Source organism: Pipistrellus hanaki (genome assembly GCF_964339955.1).
Source record: "Pipistrellus hanaki genome assembly, chromosome: 4".
Taxonomy (NCBI): domain Eukaryota; kingdom Metazoa; phylum Chordata; class Mammalia; order Chiroptera; family Vespertilionidae; genus Pipistrellus; species Pipistrellus hanaki.
The window spans coordinates 10,875,174-10,894,505 of NC_140506.1; the positions used below are offsets into that span (position 1 = coordinate 10,875,174).

General features: G+C 38.0%; 1 protein-coding gene across 1 annotated transcript in view; it reads left to right on the forward strand.

Annotated features, from left to right (window-relative positions):
- Positions 1-19,332, forward strand: part of MARCHF6 (membrane associated ring-CH-type finger 6) — a 64,078-nt gene that overhangs the window by 12,566 nt on the left and 32,180 nt on the right. Inside the window, exons 2-10 of the mRNA XM_084881926.1 lie at positions 6,074-6,170; positions 6,958-7,031; positions 9,401-9,544; positions 11,669-11,741; positions 13,041-13,209; positions 13,825-14,014; positions 14,500-14,561; positions 15,339-15,371; positions 16,848-16,899. Coding sequence (XP_084738052.1) covers positions 6,074-6,170; positions 6,958-7,031; positions 9,401-9,544; positions 11,669-11,741; positions 13,041-13,209; positions 13,825-14,014; positions 14,500-14,561; positions 15,339-15,371; positions 16,848-16,899 — 894 coding nt within the window. The remainder of the gene's footprint in view (positions 1-6,073; positions 6,171-6,957; positions 7,032-9,400; positions 9,545-11,668; positions 11,742-13,040; positions 13,210-13,824; positions 14,015-14,499; positions 14,562-15,338; positions 15,372-16,847; positions 16,900-19,332) is intronic.

Sequence of the window (19,332 nt, forward strand, 5' to 3'; positions counted from 1 at the left end):
ACATCGATGGGAGAGAGTCATCGATCAACTGCCTCCTGCACACCCCTCACTGGGGATATGCCCGCAACCAAGGTACATGCCCTTGACCAGAATCGAACCCGGGACCCTTCAGTCCCCAAGCCGACGCTCTATCCATTGAGCCAAACCGGTTTCGGCCACTTTAAATAATTTTTAAAAAAACGTATCTTTATTGATTTCAGAGAGGAAGAAAGAGAAACATCAATAAGAGAGAATCATTGATCGGCTGCCTCCTGCACGCCCCACACTGGGGATTGAGCCCACAATCCGGACATATGCCCTGATTGGGACTTGAACTGTGACCTTTTGGTTCATAGGTCTAAGCTCAACCACTGAGCCATGCCCAGCTGGGCCACTTTAAATCTTTTTAGGAGAGCATGGCAACTCTGGTGCTGGCAGCTGGGGTAACTCCAGCTTCAGTGCAGGGTATTGAATTTGGTGCAGTTAAATTGCCATGCTTGGATTGCTGGCATGGGTCCATGGCAGGGGAGCCTTCGTCCTCATTCTCCCCCTGCTTCTCTGCTCTCCTGGCTCTTAGCAGAGTCTCTCTGTATTGAAGTGTGCATTTAGAGAAAATTAGAGTGCTCAAAGCAGGTGCGAGGTGCTTAGATGCTGCCGCTAGGTATCCTGGAATTCGAGCATGGTTCTGTATTTTTGTGTAGGAACTTTGCAGAGGCTGATTAGATGGGATGGCGAGGGTGTTTGTTCCTATTGCACCACTGAAGTTCAAAGTCTTAGTGCAGGACAGACCAGAGTGAAAGTTTTTTTGTTGTTGTTTTTGTTTTTTGCCAAGAATGCTTTAAATAACAAGGATACAGGTGAAAGAAAGTAGGAGGTTTGAAGAGGTACAGATCTCTGGTAGTTCTGACTATAAATGATGGAAACAGCCAGCATTATTCCTGTGATTCACTGGCAGCTTCCAAGAAACCAAAGCCCATCAGGTGGTGATAGCTGGGGATGTGGCTCCAAAGGTGAACTGAAAGGCACCGCAATGGATTCTGCTATTTGACCTAGTCTAGACCAGTGGTTGGCAAACTCATTAGTCAACAGAGCCAAATATCAACAGTTCAACGATTGAAATTTCTTTTGAGAGCCAAATTTTTTAAACTTAAACTTCTTCTAGCGCCAGTTCTTCAAAATGGACTAGCCCAGGCCATGGTATTTTGTGGAAGAGCCACACTCAATGGCCCAAGAGCCTCATGTGGCTCGCGAGCCGAAGTTTCCCAGCCATGGGTCTAGACAACCCCACTTGACTCCGGCCAGGACAGGATTGCCATGGGTGGCGATGTGTGGCATTTTACTTGCAGAGTTTTTTGGCTGGCTTAATGATAACCGAAGGAACTTGTGTGCTAACTATTTAGGTTATGCCGAGTGCTCAGTATACCTCAACTTCAACAAGTGGTGCTCCAGCTGGTACCAGCAGCCCATTAAATCCATTAGTGATGGGATTGGATTGCAATTCTGCATTAAGGAGTTCCCTGTGCGAGTAGATCAAAAGGTTGCATTAAGTCCCTGTTTCTTGTACACACTGCCTGTTGCCCCTCAGATTGTCCACTTGGGGTTGGCACTTGACCCCAGCAGGTTCTAGAGAAGATGGTCTAAATGAAAGTTGCAATCAGATTTTGGGTTGGTGGTCCTGCAGGAAGCGATTGAGGAGTGAGTGAGAGCATGATGGATCTGTTGTGATTCCTTCTGTGTGATTACTTCTCCCTGTGTATTGTGTTATCCCTTTCAAGAAGAGATGTCTTCTTGCCAGCGGTGGTCCGTGTTCCCAAGAGCTACTTGGGATGGTGGTTGGGAGGGTGAGGGATGACCTGTTGCCCTCTAACTACGTCCAGTAGCCCTGTGCCACTGTGGATTTTTCTTGCAGTGGCTTCTGGCTTGCCTCTCCTGGCCTGCCGTCTTGTTCTTCGCCTACCCCCAATTGCATGTGCTCACCTGTGTCTTTCTCTCTCCTTCTCTGATAGAGTGAGGAAAAGCTAAAGGGAAGTCCCTGCTGTTACTGCAATTACTATGTTAAGTCCCTAGATGTAGACTGTAAACTGTTGATTTTATTTTGACTTTAAGTTTTATGGTGTTAGATACTTTTTATATTCTTTTTTGTTGTTGTTGATGACACAATTACAGATGTCCCTCATTCTTCCCCACCTCCTTTGCCCACCTCCATCCATCCTCCACTACCCCTACCCTGACCTTCACCACTCTGTCTGTGTGCATGGGCTATGTGTTTATGTTCTTTGGCTACTCTCTTCACCTTTTATCCAGTCCATTCTACCTCCCTCCCTTTGATCTCTGTGGACTTAACTTTATTTATTTATTTTTAATTTAATCTTTATTCAGATTATTACAATAGTTTCTCCCCCCCCCCCCATGGCTCCCCTCCACCTGGTTCCCACCCCACCCTCTGCCCTTACATCGCCTGAACTGAACTATCCTCATCCATAAGTGTACAATTTTTGTCCAGTCTCTTCCTCCACCCCCATACTCCTTTCTCCCTGAGAATTATCAGTCCACTCCCTTTCTATGCCCCTGATTCTATTATATTCAGTTTATTCTGTTCCTCAGATTTTTAAAAAATATATTTTATTGATTTTTTACAGAGAGTAAGGGAGAGATATAGAGAGCTAGAAATGTCGATTAAAGAGAAACATTGACCAGCCGCCTCTTGCACACCCCCTACTGGGGATGTGCCCACAACCAAGGTACATGCCCTTGACCGGAATCAAACCCGGGACCTTTCAGTCCGCAGACCGACGCTCTACCACTGAGCCAAACCAGTTTCGGCTGTTCCTCAGATTTTTTTTTTTTTTAAATATATTTTATTGATTTTACACAGAGAGGAATTGAGAGGGACAGAGAGACAGAAACGTCGATGAGAGAGAAACATCGACCAGCTGCCTCTTGCACACCCCCGACTGGGGATGTGCCCGCAACCCAGGCACATGCCCTTGATCGGAATCGAACCCTGGACCTTTCAGTCCACAGGCCGACACTCTATCCACTGAGCCAAACCGGTCCCGGCTGTTCCTCAGATTTTTAATTCACTTGGTTTTTGGGTTCATTTGTTGATAGATATATATTTTTGTTCATAATTTTCATCTTTACTTTTTTCTTCTTCCTCTTCTTAAAGAATAGTTTTCAGCATTTCATATAATATTGGTTTGGTGATGCTGAACTCTTTTAGCTTTTTCTTATTTGTGAAGCTCTTTATCTGACTTTCCATTCTGAATTATAACTTTGCTGGGTATAGTAATCTTGGTTGTAGGTTCTTGCTATTCATCACTTTGAATATTTCTTGCCACTCCCGTCTGGCCTGCATAGTTTCTGTTGAGAAATCAGCTGACAAATGTATGGGTGCTCCCTTGTAGGTAATTAACTGTTTTTCTCTTGCTGCTTTTAATATTCTCTCTGTCTTTTGTCATTGGCATTTTAATTATGATGTGTCTTGGTGTGGTCCTCTTTGGATTCCTTTTGTTTGGGGTTCCGAGCACTTCCTGGTCTCATAAGTCTATTTCTTTCACCAGATGGGGTAAGTTTTCAGTCACTGTTTCTTCAAATAGGTTTTCAAGTGTCTTGCTCTCTCTCGTCTTCTGGCACCCCCATAATTCTGATGTTGGTACTCTTGAAGTTGTCCCAGAGGCTTCTTAAAATATTTTCAACTTTTTGGATTCTTTTTCTTTTCCGGTTCAGTGTTTTTGCTTCTTTGTATTTCAAAACTTTGACTTGATTCTTGCGTTCCTCTAGTCTGCTGTTGGAACTATATAATATTTTTTATTTCAGTCAGTATATGTTTAATTTCTAGTTGGTCCTTTTTCATATCCTCAAGGGTCTGGCTAAATTTATCGGCTTTTTCTAGGAAATTCTTGAAAAACTTTATAACTGTGGTTTTGAATTCTATATCCAGTTGTTTATTTTTCTCCGTTTCTTTTGTTTGTGATCTGTTACTTTGTCTTTGCATTTTCGCTGCTTCCCTGAGTTGGTAGAGTAGCTTTGTTTGCTAGGTTTCCTATATGGCCCAGTGGGTCAGCCTCCCCAGTCACCTGAGGTGGACACACTTGGTGCACCCCTTTGTGGTCTGTGTGTACAACCTTGTTGTAGTTAAGTCTTGACTGTTGTTGGTATCACTGGGAGGAATTGACCTCCAGACCAATTGGCTATGTGTATCAGCTGTGTCTACGTTGGGGGACCTGTGCTGGAGATAGCCTTATAGGATCAGACTTGCAAAATTGCAAAAGCCTCTGTGCTCAGCTTGGATGGGATGGAATCTCAGAGCTGAGCAGACAGTCTTGGCTTCTCACCAACCCTGCCCTTGCGTGCGCGCCTCCAGACCTCTGCCTTCCGTACTCCCCGGAGTTTCCGCCTGACAGTCCAGATTCTCCAGGCTCGCCCGGAACTGGGGTTCAGTGCAATTGGAACTGGGGTTCAGTGCAGTCAGGAGCTTCCAACTCCCTTCAACTAGGGAGAGCTAACAGCAACCTCAGCAGTCAGTCATGCGCGCACTCGTGCGCACGCTGGCCTCCAGACCTCTGCCTGCCACAGCTTCCACTCCGAGTCTCTGTGTGCCTTTCTCTCTACCTGACAGTCCAGACTCCCCCCGTATGAGCCTGAGTCCACGGCGCTTCGCCCAGAACTGGGTTCAGTGCAGTTGGAACTGGGGTTCAGTGCAGTTGGAGGCTTCCTTCCCTCTCCCTCCAAGCACTCAGCCGCCCTTTCTCTCTATGTGTATCTCCATACCTCAGTCCTTTGCAGTTCCTCTGATTTCCCCTGTTCTTTCTTCTTTCCTTCTAGTTGTAGAATTTCCACTCAGCCAGCTTTTCTGTGGTTCTGGGTGATGTCTATTCTGTCTTTTTAAAAATATACATATTTTATTGCTTTTTACAGAGAGGAAGAGAGAGACTGGTAGAGAGTTAGAAACATTGGTGAGAGAGAATCATCGATCAGCTGCCTCTTGCACACACTCTACTGGGGATGTGCTCGCAACCAAGGTACATGCCCTTGACCGGAATCGAATCTGAGACCTTTCGGTCCGCAGGCCAACGCTCTATCCACTGAGCCAAACCAGTTTCGGGCATTCTGTCTTTTAGTTGTAGTTTTGAAATTGTTGTGGAAGGCAGCAGTTTAGGTTTTCATCTATGCCGCCATCCTGGTTTCTCTGTGGACTTAACTTTAAACTGTTAGGACCCTAATGGTGGCTTGATATTGCATATTTCCACTTAGCATTTATTATTTATGGAAGGAGTGAAGTTTTAAATAAAAACTTTTAAGTTTGATATACTCACAGAGCAAAGAAACAGTTGACCTTATATGTTAGGGAATTTTTAAGATATATACCAGGGGTCTTCAAACTACGGCCTGCGGGCCACATGTGGCCCGCAGAGGAGTCTGATCCGGCCCGCCAGGTTTTTTGGGCAGTGAGCGCAGCCGAGGTGTTACAGTAGGAATTAGTAGTTCATATAGTCCGGCCCTCCAGCTCTCTGAGGGACCGTGATCTGGCCCCCACTTTAAAAAGTTTGAGGACCCCTGAATTCATACACACACACACACACACACACACACACTCTCACTCACTCTAGAGGCCTAGTGCACAAAATTTGTGCCCGGGGGCGGGGGGTGTCCCTCAGCCCAGTCTGCACCTTCTCCAATCTGGGAATACCTCTCACAATCCAGGACTGCTGGCTCCCAACTCGCCTGCCTACCTGAGTGCGCCTAACAGCTTCTGTCTGCCAGCCTGATCAATGCCTAACTGCTCCCCTGACAGCCTGATTGCCCCCAACTGCCCTCCCCTCAGTAAAATATGTTTTTGTTGATTTCAGAGAGGAACAGAAAAGTATAGAGGGATAGAAACATCAGTGGTGAGAGAGAATCATCTATCCGCTGCCTCCTGCACATCCCCTACTAGGCATCGAGCCCGCAACTCAGACATGTGCACTGACCAGGAATCGAATTGTGATATCCTGGTTCATAGGTCAACGCTCAACCACTGAGCCACACCTGCCAGGCATATTATTTTTTAAAATTATAACCAAAGATAACTCATTTTCCTTTTTATTAACAGACATATGTAGAGTGTGTCGGTCAGAAGGAACACCTGAGAAACCTCTTTATCATCCTTGTGTATGTACTGGCAGTATTAAGTTTATTCATCAAGAATGGTGAGTCATCCTTCTGGAAAATCTTGTCTAAACTTCAGTTTTGTCATTATATATAAGGGGGATTGTTTGAATGAACTTTCTCTATAATTAGTTATTTAATTTTTTTTTGGTGGAAATTTGGAAATTATCCATATTCCTTATTGCTATGCTATGTAATTTGGAATATTGCTTTCCAGGTGTATGTGTATCCTGTTTATTTCTACCATGGAGGGCTTATTTTGTTCTTTGGAAGTATTAAAGTTTTCTAGTTTTGCTTGGCATGGTAATAGCTTACATTATGAAATACTTTGTACCAGGTAGTGCTCAGTGCTTTTCTCATTTAAGCCTTACAACAAAATCATGAGGTGGAGTTGTTGTTATTACCGCAGCTGAAGAAATTGAAGCATACAAAGGTTAACTAACTAGTCCTATGTCACATAGTCAGGAAGTTAGTGACAGATCAGGATTCAGACCTAGCCCTCAGGATAACAGTATTTTGATACCAGTATTAAAACTGGTGTTGATGTTTGGAGATTTTCTTATAATCAGTTAGCTTTGAGGATATTACAATTTAAATTAATCTAACCATTTTAATAGTTGGTTTACATATTTTTTTTTTTTATCTCTATTGTTACTGTTCTCTACCTTAGAAGGCATCTGTTATTAAAAGTTTGGAATATTTTAAGATTGAAATTGTCAAAGCTTTATGAAATGTAACATTTTAATAAAACAGAACATTAGTTTTTAATGAAACCTTAAAGTTTTCTTGTTATAAATACTATACTTATGAATATATTTGTAATTGCAGCTTAGTTCAGTGGCTGAAACACAGTCGAAAAGAATACTGTGAATTATGCAAGCACAGATTTGCTTTCACACCAAGTAAGTTATTTTAGAAGTTTTCACTGCATTTTTGGGTAGTAACTGGCCACATGAAAGTGTTTGATTATTTTCAATTATTGTAGTTTTTCTTTGATAGTAATGAAAAGTACTGCGATAGCATTTTAGAAAATACTTTTAAAAATATATGTTTCTAATACATGAGAGATATTGATTTAATTTGTGTTATATTTCTTTTTTATTGTTCTTTTTTTTAATTATGGAGAAGTTCAAATGTTTGCAAAGGTATAATGAGTCCACTTGTACCCATCAATCAATTTGATCCATTTTCAACTAATGGTCTTTACATGACATGAATTATGTTAAAGCAAATGCCATTATTTATAACTTCACTGTTATATATTTTAGTTTTTCTAAAAAGTAAGGATTTATTTTAAAAAAAAGATAACTGTGATAACATTATTCACCCAGCAGAATTAATAATGATGCCTTGGTTTTATCAAATATCATATCACTGTTCAAATTTGGGATATCTTTTGAGTTAAAAGTATGTACGTTGGAATAATAATGATAATAAAGACAAAGTTTTAACTCGTTTTTTTGAAATGTTTTTTAAACTCAGTATTTTCTAAGCCTATAATAAATATTTTGCAGGTCTTTAAAATTTCAATTGCATTTTATAATTCTGTACCAGTTGATTGATATTTAATATTGTTCATTGTAAACAATGAGAGCAGTGGTCACCAACCTTTCAGACCTCTCGGACCACATGTTGGTGACTGATGAATTAGAGGACTATATTGGCAAATTATTAAGGATATGAAGCATGATTTTTATTCTGGGATCCTAGTGCATTGCCCTCCTCCCTCAAAGGTTTTTTTTGTGTATGTTTTACGTGTTTTGTTTTTAAGTATCTTGAGCTGCTGAGTATAAATGCTGTGAATTAGTATTAGTTTTAATTCATTGGTTGATTCTTGTGTGTGTTCCCTGATCAGGGATTGAATTTGAAATCTTGGCATATCGTTTGGATGCTCTAACCAACTGAGCTATCCGGCGGGGGCCAAAGTACAATTTATTAAAGTCATTACAGTTTAACTTTTGGAGCTTTATATTCATTACCATCAAAATGTCAATTCTGTTGTTTCATAATCTTTAATTTTTTGTAGGGTGTAAAAATTTAGCTGCTTAGCTATAGTAAATTGTAAGACTAAATAAATATCTTTATAAATGTAAGTTTGATTAGAAATACTTGTGAGCTTTTTTACTTTGAGGCATATAAATTTTCATTTTCATTTGATAGTTAGATGCTGTATTCTTTATCTTTCTCAGAAACTTTTTACTGGTTTAATGACTTGTTATTATGTATAAATATCTTCTTAATGTACGGATCTTTGTATGTTGTAAAAAGTTGCTGTTTGTTAATTATTTCTTAATGTTTATGGATGAGAACAGTTTTTTTAGAGTGCTCTCATAAATTTTTAGACATTTTAAAAAAAACTTCATATATCATGATTCCTGTTTTGGCCTCACTGGAGAAAGAGGCAATCTGCTTCTGTGTTCTTTTGAAGATCCTGGTGTGGAGCAGTGGTTTACTTTGGAAATCTTTTTAAAGCATACATAGCACAGCCTCTTCCTTTGAGTGGATTGAATGACATGTTATAGTGGGGAAGACCTTAATTTACCATTTGCAGTGTTAATTATTGTGCTAAAATAGAGAAATGGTTGGCTAACAAATGCCAGTTGTCGTTTTGCTTCACACAAAATGGACCTGCAGATTGTTATGCCCTTTTTTTGTTGTTGAATGTTTTGATTTTTTTAGAGGGAGAGGAAGAGACAGAGAGAGAAAAACGTAGCTCTGCTGCCTCTTGCACTTCCCCTATTGGGGACTGAGCTTGCAACCTGACCATGTACCCTGAATGGGTATCCAATTTGTGACCTCTTGGTGCATGGGATGACGCTCAATTCACTGAGTTATGCTGGCAGGGGCCAGGTTGTTGTGTTTTTTAGTACTATTTCTAAGGCTTATGTTTGGAAGGAGGGTTTATTCTTGATGACATGTCACTAGCTTCACCTTGTTCTCCTGTTTGCTTTATCTGATATTTTATAATCTGGGAAGCCAGTTATTCATATTGTTTGAATGCTAAAATATGTATACATTAGCTTTTCATGAAGTTCATGGCTGTGAATGAAAGATGCAGACTTCTTGAATTTTTTTTTCTGCTCAGAAGTATTTTTTGTTGGCTCTACTTAAATGTGGTATTATTATAAGTATTTGACTCATTTTTTTATAGGAAAATATTTGTATAATACAAATATTTAAAGTTAAGATAACTTTACATGCCTATTTTATATTTATGAATTAATCTACTTTTCAATCTTCATGAAATTATATGTAATTTTTTCTATAATAGTTTATTCCCCAGATATGCCTTCACGGCTTCCAATCCAAGACATATTTGCTGGACTGGTTACAAGTATTGGCACTGCAATACGATATTGGTTTCATTATACACTTGTGGCCTTCGCATGGTTGGGAGTTGTTCCTCTCACAGCATGTAAGTATTCATTCCTCTTTGGTTGGGATTAATTAAACAATGCATAACTATTTAATATTATTGAGTAATATTAGATCATATTTTTGTTCGAATGATAATTATTTGATATTATTATGTCATATTAGTAAAGCCTTAGGAAACAATTCTCCTGAATTAAGTATTTTTCAATGAATGTATGAAAGGAAAATACAGCATAGAGAGTCTAATAGAGTTCATGAGAGTTGAAAAAGCAAAATCAATTTATAGTTGGAAGAAACTTGAATTTTATTTCTGGAAGTTCGTTAGAGCCTTCAAAGATTGTAAAAGATGTGTTTTCTTAAGATTTCCCCCCCTTCTTTGAAAAGTCACTCACATGTTAAATGATCCTGAATAATTGGGAGGCTTTCTTTCAAATACAGGAGTGGTACACTTACTCTTAATTGATACTATTTGAGTTTTTCATTGTTCTTAAAGACATGGAGAGGGGTATACGGTGCTAGATTATATATATATATATATATACACGATTTTTTGCGATCTTGAATGCAAACAAGATTTTTGAATAAATATAATTAGTATTCTCAGGTCTTCTTAAAATAAGATAAACTTACTCATTTATGAAAATGAATGTCTTGGGAGATATACCACATAGCAGAGTAAGCACTGTAGAAGTGTGAATGAATTAGTGAACTAGAAGATTGAGCAAGGAGTTCTGTAGGATGTAACTAAAAAAGACAAGAAGTTGAAAGTATGAGGGGAAAAAGTGAGAGATGGAGGCTACATCAAGTTTTTTAGTACCTATCTAATAAGTAGTTCCAGAAGGTAAAAGAGATGATGTAAGAGGAAATGATAGACATCTTGGAGACTGAAAAAGAGAGAGCTGACCATGATAAAAGAAAGACTCAATATATTATAGTCTAAAGTTTTCCAGTTTTGAGTAGGGTGTTGTATAGATGTAACGCTTGTAGCTTATCCAACAAAGTAATGAAAATCAGACTAACATCAGACTTAAAATCAGCAAATATTTTGCTGAAGCTAGAAGGCAGCAGCAACTTGAAATTGAATGCTAGGAGGCAAATTTCAAAATCTGACAATTTTTGAACCTAAAACCTACCCATAAATTATCAGATGGAAGGGCAATATACAGACATTTCAACAGATTCAAGGACTGAGAAAGTTTATTGCCTCAAACTGTTTACGAAAAATGTGAGAATATACTTGCATAAAATGAGCAAGGCATCAAAGAGAAAGTTGTGACCTACAGAGAAAAGAAGCAAGTATGTCTTACAGCTAAATCATAATTGTTAACCTATAGTCATTTTTAGGTAACAGAACTAAAATTCTAGATGATCCTAACGGGAGAAATTGTGAGGGGAGGATAGAAATGGGCACTTTTTAAGTTGTTTGTCGTATTTGTGAGAGATTATAGATATGCTACATGTAGATAGGAAAATATAGTGTAACTATACATTAAAAATATAAGGTAACCAAATAGAGTGTAGGACTAGATTCACACCTGCATTGTTACCTGATTAACTGCAGAAGAGCCATCGCTGTTCATGGCATTGGAGCTTGTACTCTATTGAAAACTTCTCTTAATTTAAAAAGTGTGTACTCCCAAAACTAAAACCCTTTAATTTCATGAGCAAACTCAATGAATTTTAGAATTCTAGGTTAAAAAAAAAATTCTCCATATTGTAATTTTGGAGATATTTTTATTTTAGATATTTTTCCCCTCTTTCAGACATCTAAACTCATTCAATAAAAACAAGCAAGTGTGAATCTAGACTCTAAACTTTAAACATTTTTGAGTAACTTATACTCTTCACTATCACTATTTTTATGCTTGACCATTAAACATTTTAAAACATTTATTGATTTTTTAGAGGAAGAGAGAAAAAAAAATTCATCTGTTTTCACACCCTTTTATGCATTCATTGGTTGATTCCTGGATGTGCCTTGACTCATTGGGATGATGCTACCCAGCCAGGGCCTTGACCATTTAAAAAAAGTTTAATATTTGCAAAGACTAAATGTGTATTTTAGTGGCATTCATGGCATTCCACTTTACGTCCGTTTAATTGAACAACTGTGAGGTTGATGATGAGAACTGTAACTGTGTGCCATTGTGCCCTCTTTCGGTAGGCCGCATCTACAAGTGCTTGTTTACTGGCTCCGTGAGCTCACTACTGACACTGCCACTGGACATGCTGTCTACGTGAGTATGAACCTTGTGACAGTGGAAGGCTGCATAATGGTGTTTGTTTTTCTCCACGCTTTTATTTTTTTTAATCCTTACTCAAGGATATGCTCTTTGATTTTTAGGGAGAGGGGCAGGGAGAGAGAGAGAGAGATTGATGTGAGAGGGAAACATTGTTTGGTTGCCTCCTGCATGTGGTTCAGGATTAAACCTGCAACCTAGGTATGTGCCCTCACTGGGAATCGAACCCTTGACCTTTAGGGTATGGGATGATGTTCCAGGTGAGCCACACTGGCCTGGGCTGCTCCACATGTTTATTTTTGTTATAATTTGAGAAGTTTTTCAGTTTCAAAGTCAAATAATAATTTCAACAGTAAAAGTAGCTGACATGTATATATACATATATGCTGTTTGTTTTAAAATATACCTGTCTTAAAAAGAACTGTTTTGGCCGGGACCGGTTTGGCTCAATGGATAGAACGTCGGCTTGGGGACTGAAAGGCCCCGGGTTCGATTCCGGTCAAGGGCATCTTCCTTGGTTGCGGGCATATCCCCAGTAGGGGGTGTTCAAGAGGCATCTGATCGATGACTCTCTCTCATTGATGTTTCTAACTCTCTTATCTCTCTCCCTTCCTCTCTGTACAAAAATCAATAAAATATATTTAAAAAAACAAAACAAAAACTGTTTTGTAATGGTGGGACGGCTTGTTAAACAGGCTATGTCGTGCATTGTGGTACATATACAATTACGTTCACATGCTGAAAATTCATTTAAATAGGTTTTTGCAATATAGACATTTGAATTCAAATTTATTTTTAAAATGTTTCTTGTGATTATCAGTGTCTGGACTCTAAAAAAGGACTTCACTGAAGTTGTTTTACCGTATCTTAACTTGACATTAAGCATTGTAATTGAATTTTCTTGGGAAAGACAGATGTGTTTTATTTATTACTGATGTCAGAATTAGAAATGCTATAAATTATTAACAATATCAAGATCATTAGAATATTAAGCCTGCAAAAAATAATACTTATATATGCTAAATCTTCTTTTGTGCCAACTGCCCTTTGTAATTATTTTTGAGAAACTGATTTTCATCCAGAAAATTACGAGTTTTCTGGCTGCTCTTTTCCTGAGAGTTTAATATAAGATGAACTGTTGTTATCTTGGGTTTCTTTGGTTTCCTTAGGTGTTCTTTGGAGTAATTCCGTGTGTGTGTGTGTGTGTGTGTGTGTGTGTGTATATATATATATATATATATATTTTTTTTTTTTTTAATTTTTTAATTTTTATTTATTTATTTATTTTTTTACTAGGGACAACTTATTGGCAGATTGTTTGCAGGGTTGTTTTGTGGTGACATGCACATTGTGCGCGTTCATCAGCCTGGTGTGGTTGCGAGAGCAGATTGTCCATGGGGGAGCACCAATTTGGTTGGATCATGCTGTTCCACCCTTCAATGCTGCTGGACACCACCAAAATGAGGTAACTCCCCACTTCCTTTGATTCTTTTTACTGGGACAGGACATGAGAGTTGTCGTCACCCTCTAAGACCCAAGCCCTTGACTCCCATGCCCCTCTTGCAAAGCACAGTAGTGAAAAGGAGTGGGAGAAGATTAAGGAAGATGTGAAAAATCAAAAAAATGCTGCTGTGACTTGGCCTCTTAATTTTCTAGCAAGCTTGGGTGCAATATTGGGGGTATACTAAAGTTTTATATTTGTAAGTATATAAATAAATAAATAGATGCATAATTAAATACATTTTTATTCCTGAGGGGCCATTAAAGATGGGAGTTGTCTTTTAAAGAAGGATTATGTATGGAATGATGTATTCAAGATAGCCAATCCATTATCTATAATGCTTTATGAAATGGTAATCCTTAAATTATACTGAATGAATATATACATTGTGAAGTGAATTTATATCCTTATATACCAAATTGCTCCAAAATAAGATATATTTGACTTTGAGAGGTGCATTTTGGAATTTCAATATTTTGAGCTTTGCTATTTTGTTTTTTTAGAAGGAAGATCTAGATTTAGAAATAGAGCAGAACTGAAGTAAGTTAGCTAAATGTCTGTGCTCTTCTGTGATTTTAGGCTCCCGCAGGAGGAAATGGTGCTGAAAATGTTGCCCCTGACCAGCCTGCCAACCCACCAGCTGAGAATGCAGTGGTGGGGGAAAACCCAGATGCCCAGGATGATCAGGCGGAAGAAGAGGAGGAAGAGAACGAGGAGGAAGACGAGGCAGGCGGGGAAGATGCAGCAGATGCCAACAACGGGGCCCAGGGTAATGGCTGCTCGTTTGTCCTTATCACATCTTCTCCACCAGGAATCCATTACCAACTTGCCTTGGGGGGACGAATGGAGTTTTCACAATTTAATTGGTTTAAAATTATATTTTTAACTTGTCTTTATTTTGGCAAAGTTGGCTGTGTGGATATACGTATGCATATATTTTTTTTTTCTTTGAAGCAGGGCGCATTTTGTGGTTTAAAAGCCTATATGCAGGACTTTTATAGGATGGGTAGGAAGAAATTATTTGTAAGTTGGTGTAGATCCTAGTTTGTTTTTTTTTTAACTTTTAAAGGGATTTGATAAAAATTTACCTTTTTTCTTATTTATTGCCTAATAAGTAAATACTCATATGAAAAAATTTTAAATGTGGTTTAGCTTCTCAACAACAGTTTACAAAACACCAAATTAAAAGGGTGCATTTTATTATTTATTGTTCAAGTTATGTCAGTAATCTTTGAACTGCAATTTTATTTCTAGATGACATGAACTGGAATGCTTTAGAATGGGACAGAGCTGCAGAAGAGCTTACATGGGAAAGAGTGAGTAAGACTTCTATCGAACATCAGTGTTTTAATTCTATAGTTATGTTTGATTTAAAACTTTAATAGATCTTTAATTTCTAGATAAAATTAAGTGATGTTTTATTTGTATTGAAAATGATAACTGTTTTTCTGTCTTCTGATTTTTAAAACAAACCTTGCTTTACTTAGGGAATGTCTAGCCTGAAATTGTTGACTTTCAAAAAATGAAGTAACAATTTAAATTTTAAGTATTATTCTGATGCTTCATTTGACAATATAGTTGTATCATGAAGTCTTGACTGGCTCCATAGCTAATATAAGGATGAAACCCAAGATGGTTTTTGTGTGTGTTTTTTTAATTCAAAACCATGATTTGGAATAAAAGGAAACCCAAAATACAAAACTTCCATAAACAGTTTTTTATTCTCTGAAAATGGTAGTCTATATTGGAAAGTAGTGGGTAAGGATTTTGTTTAAAGATATTGAAAGGGCCCTAGCTGGTTTGGCTCAGGGGATAGAGCGTCGGCCTGCAGACTGAAGGGTCCTGGGTTCGATTCTAGTCAAGGATACTGGGTTGTGGGCTTGATCTCCAGTAGGGGACACGTGGGAGGCAGCTGATCAATGACTCTATCTCATCATTGATGTTTCTAACTCTCCCTTCTCCCCTCCTCTCTGAAATCAATAAAAAATGTTAAAAAAAAAAAAAAAGATATTGAAAGGAAAATGAGCCATTTTAATAAATAGAATTATAAACCTGTTTTATCTTGAATTAATGCCTATTATTATTCATTTTAGATGCTAGGACTTGATGGATCACTAGTTTTTCTAGTAAGTAAAGCTAACATTTTTAAAAAAATAATAGAACTGTGACTTATTTGTCTTAGTGATTCAGTTGAGGTAGGAGTTATACTGAGGGATGCATCTGGTGGTAATTCACAGTTTACTGAGAATATGATGTTACTGAGCTTCTGTTCAAAGTTTGATCACAATCAGTATAGAAGGTATTATTTGACTACATCCTCATTTATCTCTTACCTCATCAGTCCCTCATAGATGAGTCCCAGAAGTTAGGCAATGGTGTTGACAAAAGTTCATTCTAATTATTGGGAAAAATATTTATAGGATGACTTCATGCATGGAAAGATATTTTAGTATCTACCATGTGCCAATTATTGTGATAGTTACTGGGAGGTTCAGAGATGAATGAAATAGGATCCCTGTTCTCAAAGATGCTTTATAGTTAGTAGAAATGACACATGAATAAGAAACTTTAGAGGTACTACATGGCAAAGACTCAGTTACAGAAGGTGTGCATTAGAGATACAGAAGAGGCCTTGGTTAGGTGTTTTTTATTGGAGTTTGTCAGCAGGAAATTTTTAAATAAGATAAGTTAGAGGTTGAGGCACAGAAGATATAGGGAATAAGTACAGTTTGGGAGCCTTTAAGGCAGAGAAAAGCTGAAAAAATTCAAGTGATATAAGCTGACATGGTGAATAGGAATGTACCAGTCATCTTTTAGATAAACTAATCATCTTGTTTGCCACTTGGATTGTAGCAGATTGGGATATTCTTCCCTGATGGGAATATCTTTCTAAGAAGAAAGTCTTTCAGTGTTGGCACTTTTTGGAAGGATCATTTAACTTAATGGGGGAGGAGCGGTGGGCCTAGACAAATGGGCTTGGTCTTTCTAGCGTCAGCAAGGAGTGTAAAGTATATGTGTCATGCCTGGAGATGATAGCAGTCATCTTGGAGGTGATAATACGTAACTGTGGAAGTGGATCAGTGGCCACGTGAGAATGAGTATTCTGAGGCATCAACAAAGAAAGACAGGACACCATGAGGAGAAAAGGGACCAGAGGAGATAAAAGTGACCTTACAGAAGTCTGGAGAATAAAATGGACAGTGAAAAAGCACTCTATTTTTCCATTAACATGTTGTTGGGAATTAATGGGTTTTCTAATTTTTCTCCACCTGGAATTTTTCAGTGTCATTTGATTTAATGCAGTCTGGAAGTTATTTATGAGAATCCGTGTAGTTTGTAGTGAATTATTAATTTCTGAAGAGGAAATGTTTATAGATTAACTTCTTTGATTTTTCCCCCCTACATGTAACATCATGAACTTGAGTTTTATTAGATTTATTTTTATGAGCTATCAAATGAAAAATTTAAAGTTGCACATAATTTTTAGAATGAAATCTCAACTGTAGAGTGAACCTTTCAGTCTTCTAATTGAATAAGTGGAGTAGTCTAAACATATATCAAGTAGGAATTGAATATGTTTTATTAATGTTCTTTTCCTTTAGGAACATGTCTTCTGGGTGGTGTCTTTAAACACACTGTTCATTCTTGTTTTTGGTAAGTGGTGTTAATGCTTTTGTTTATTGTATTATGGCACTTTAGTTTTCTAGGAGTCTTATATAGGTTTTAGTTTTATTTTTAAACAGGAATATATGAAATAGTTTTAGATAGTAATCTGTATAGGAATCCTATATAGGTGCCTTCTTTCCTAAGCAATAGTGACTTCAATAACTGAAGCCTACCATCTGTTTCAGTTGGGCATTTCTGACTCTTTGTAGGAGCTAATTTTACTAGTAGACTTACTTGAGAATATACAGTATTCTACCTCTGGAATTAACTTTTTGCTAATTATCTGCGTGTGCTTCCCTATGGGAGAAGATCTTATTGCCATCCGTCAAGGCCTTATCAGAGACCCTACTTGGGAGTTGTCACCGGAGATGGATGTAGGCTAGAGGGAAGACAGTGACCCTTCCCCAACTCTGAATTCCCCTTCTAACCAGATTCCAGTAAATGCAAAATCACTTTCAAGACACTTTCACAACTACAGCTGTGAGGGTTCTAAGGCAATAAACACAAATCCCTCCTGTTGGGTGTAATTAGAAAGGAAGGCAGGGCTGAGAAAGTGCAATTGCCAGATTTTTCTGCTTTGGGAAAGATAAGGTAAACTGAATCAAGTAAACCAAGACCTTAAATTCAATTCCTGTATCTCTCAAGGAAGAGAAGATAGAGTTTGATAAAATCAGGTTATTGCTGGGCTGGACTATGATTTGTGGAGAGACCTTAGAGCAGTGGTCACCAAATGGTGGTCCGCGGACCATTGATAGTCCATGAGGTCTGAAAGATTGGTGACTTGCTTTAGAGTACAGATCTCTCCTTAGGGGTGATCTTTGAGAAATTCCTTCTTTTAATGCATATGAATTACCCCTCAGTTCTACTGAGGAGGGAGGATTACATTGAATTCCAAGTTATTTGCTTTGTGTTGTGGACCACTTTGTGACATAGAAAGCAGTTCTCTTCAATAGGAAGGAAGCCATATGGTCAGAAAGACACTGAACATGGCCCTGGCCAGTGTGGCTCAGTTGGTTGGATGTCATCTTGTCCACCAGAAGGTCACAGGTTTTATTCCTGTTCAGGGCACATGACCAGGTTGTGGGCCTGATCCCCAGTAGGGGGCATGCAAGAGGCAGTTGATCAATGATCGATGTTTGGCTCTCACATTGATGTTTCTCTCTCTCCCTCTATTTTCTTCTCTAAAAAAAATCAATAAAAAAGATACTGGATATGTAAATTGAGGATGAGATGAAATTAATTTCTGAGTATTATCAATAAAGAACAAAAGAAAATTACAGGTAACTTGTTAAATATCTTGATTAAAAAGATGGCACAAATTAACAGGAAGCTCATTTTTTTGTTGTTTCCCCTTGAATAGGAGGGTAAAAAATATGCCTGAAGATTATTCTGCATTTATTTTTTTATATGTAAAATTATATTCACTTTTTTAGTATAATGAACTCATGGATTTGTAAATATTCAGTATGTTTCCACCAGAATGTGAAACTTTTCATCTTGACCAAGTTCTTTTAAAAATTATTTATTTTTTAATTTTCTTTATTTATTAAGATATTACATGTGTCCTTATTTCCCCCTTACCCTCTCACCTCCTCTCCCCTACCCCCCCAGCTCATGCCCTCACTCTCCCCTGGTGTCCGTGACCACTGGTTAGGCTTATATGCATGCAAACAAGTTCTGTGATTGATTTCTCCCTCTTACCCCCACCTTCCCTTTCCTTCCCTCTGAGGTTTGACAGTCTGATCGATGCTTATTTATCTCTGGATCTGTTTTTATTCATCAGTTTATGATGTCCATTATATTCCACAAGTGAATGAGATCATGTGATATTTATCTTTCTCTGACTGACTCTGAGCTTAGCATAATTCTCTTCAGGTCCATCCATGCTGTTGCAAATGGTAGGAGTTCCTTCCTTTTTATAGAAGCATTGTATTCCATTGTATAGATGTACCACAGTGTTTTAACCACTCATCTGCTGATGGGCACTTAGGCTGTTTCCAAATCTTATTATTGTAAATTGTGCTGCTATTTTGAACATAGGAGTGCATATAGCCTTTCTGATTGGTGTTTCTAGTTTATTGGGATATCAAGTTTTGAGAGAAAAAGTGATCTGTAGAATTTAGTCTTTGATCTTGCAAAAAAATCTTAATGCTAAGTTAATATTTAAAGAAACAAGTCATCTTTAAATCTGAATTAGAGAAATAAGAATTCTTATTCATAGAAAGGAAATAGTATCTAAGTAAATATTTTTCTAATCCAATCTCCTACACTTATATATAAGTTTATATGAAAAAAATTTTTAGTACACTTATATAACACTAGAAGCCTGAAATTTGTGAAAGAGTAGGCCTTCCTTCCCCTGGCTGCTGACATCGGCTTCTTTCTGGCTGCTGGCACCCAGGACTTGGGCTTCCCTCACAG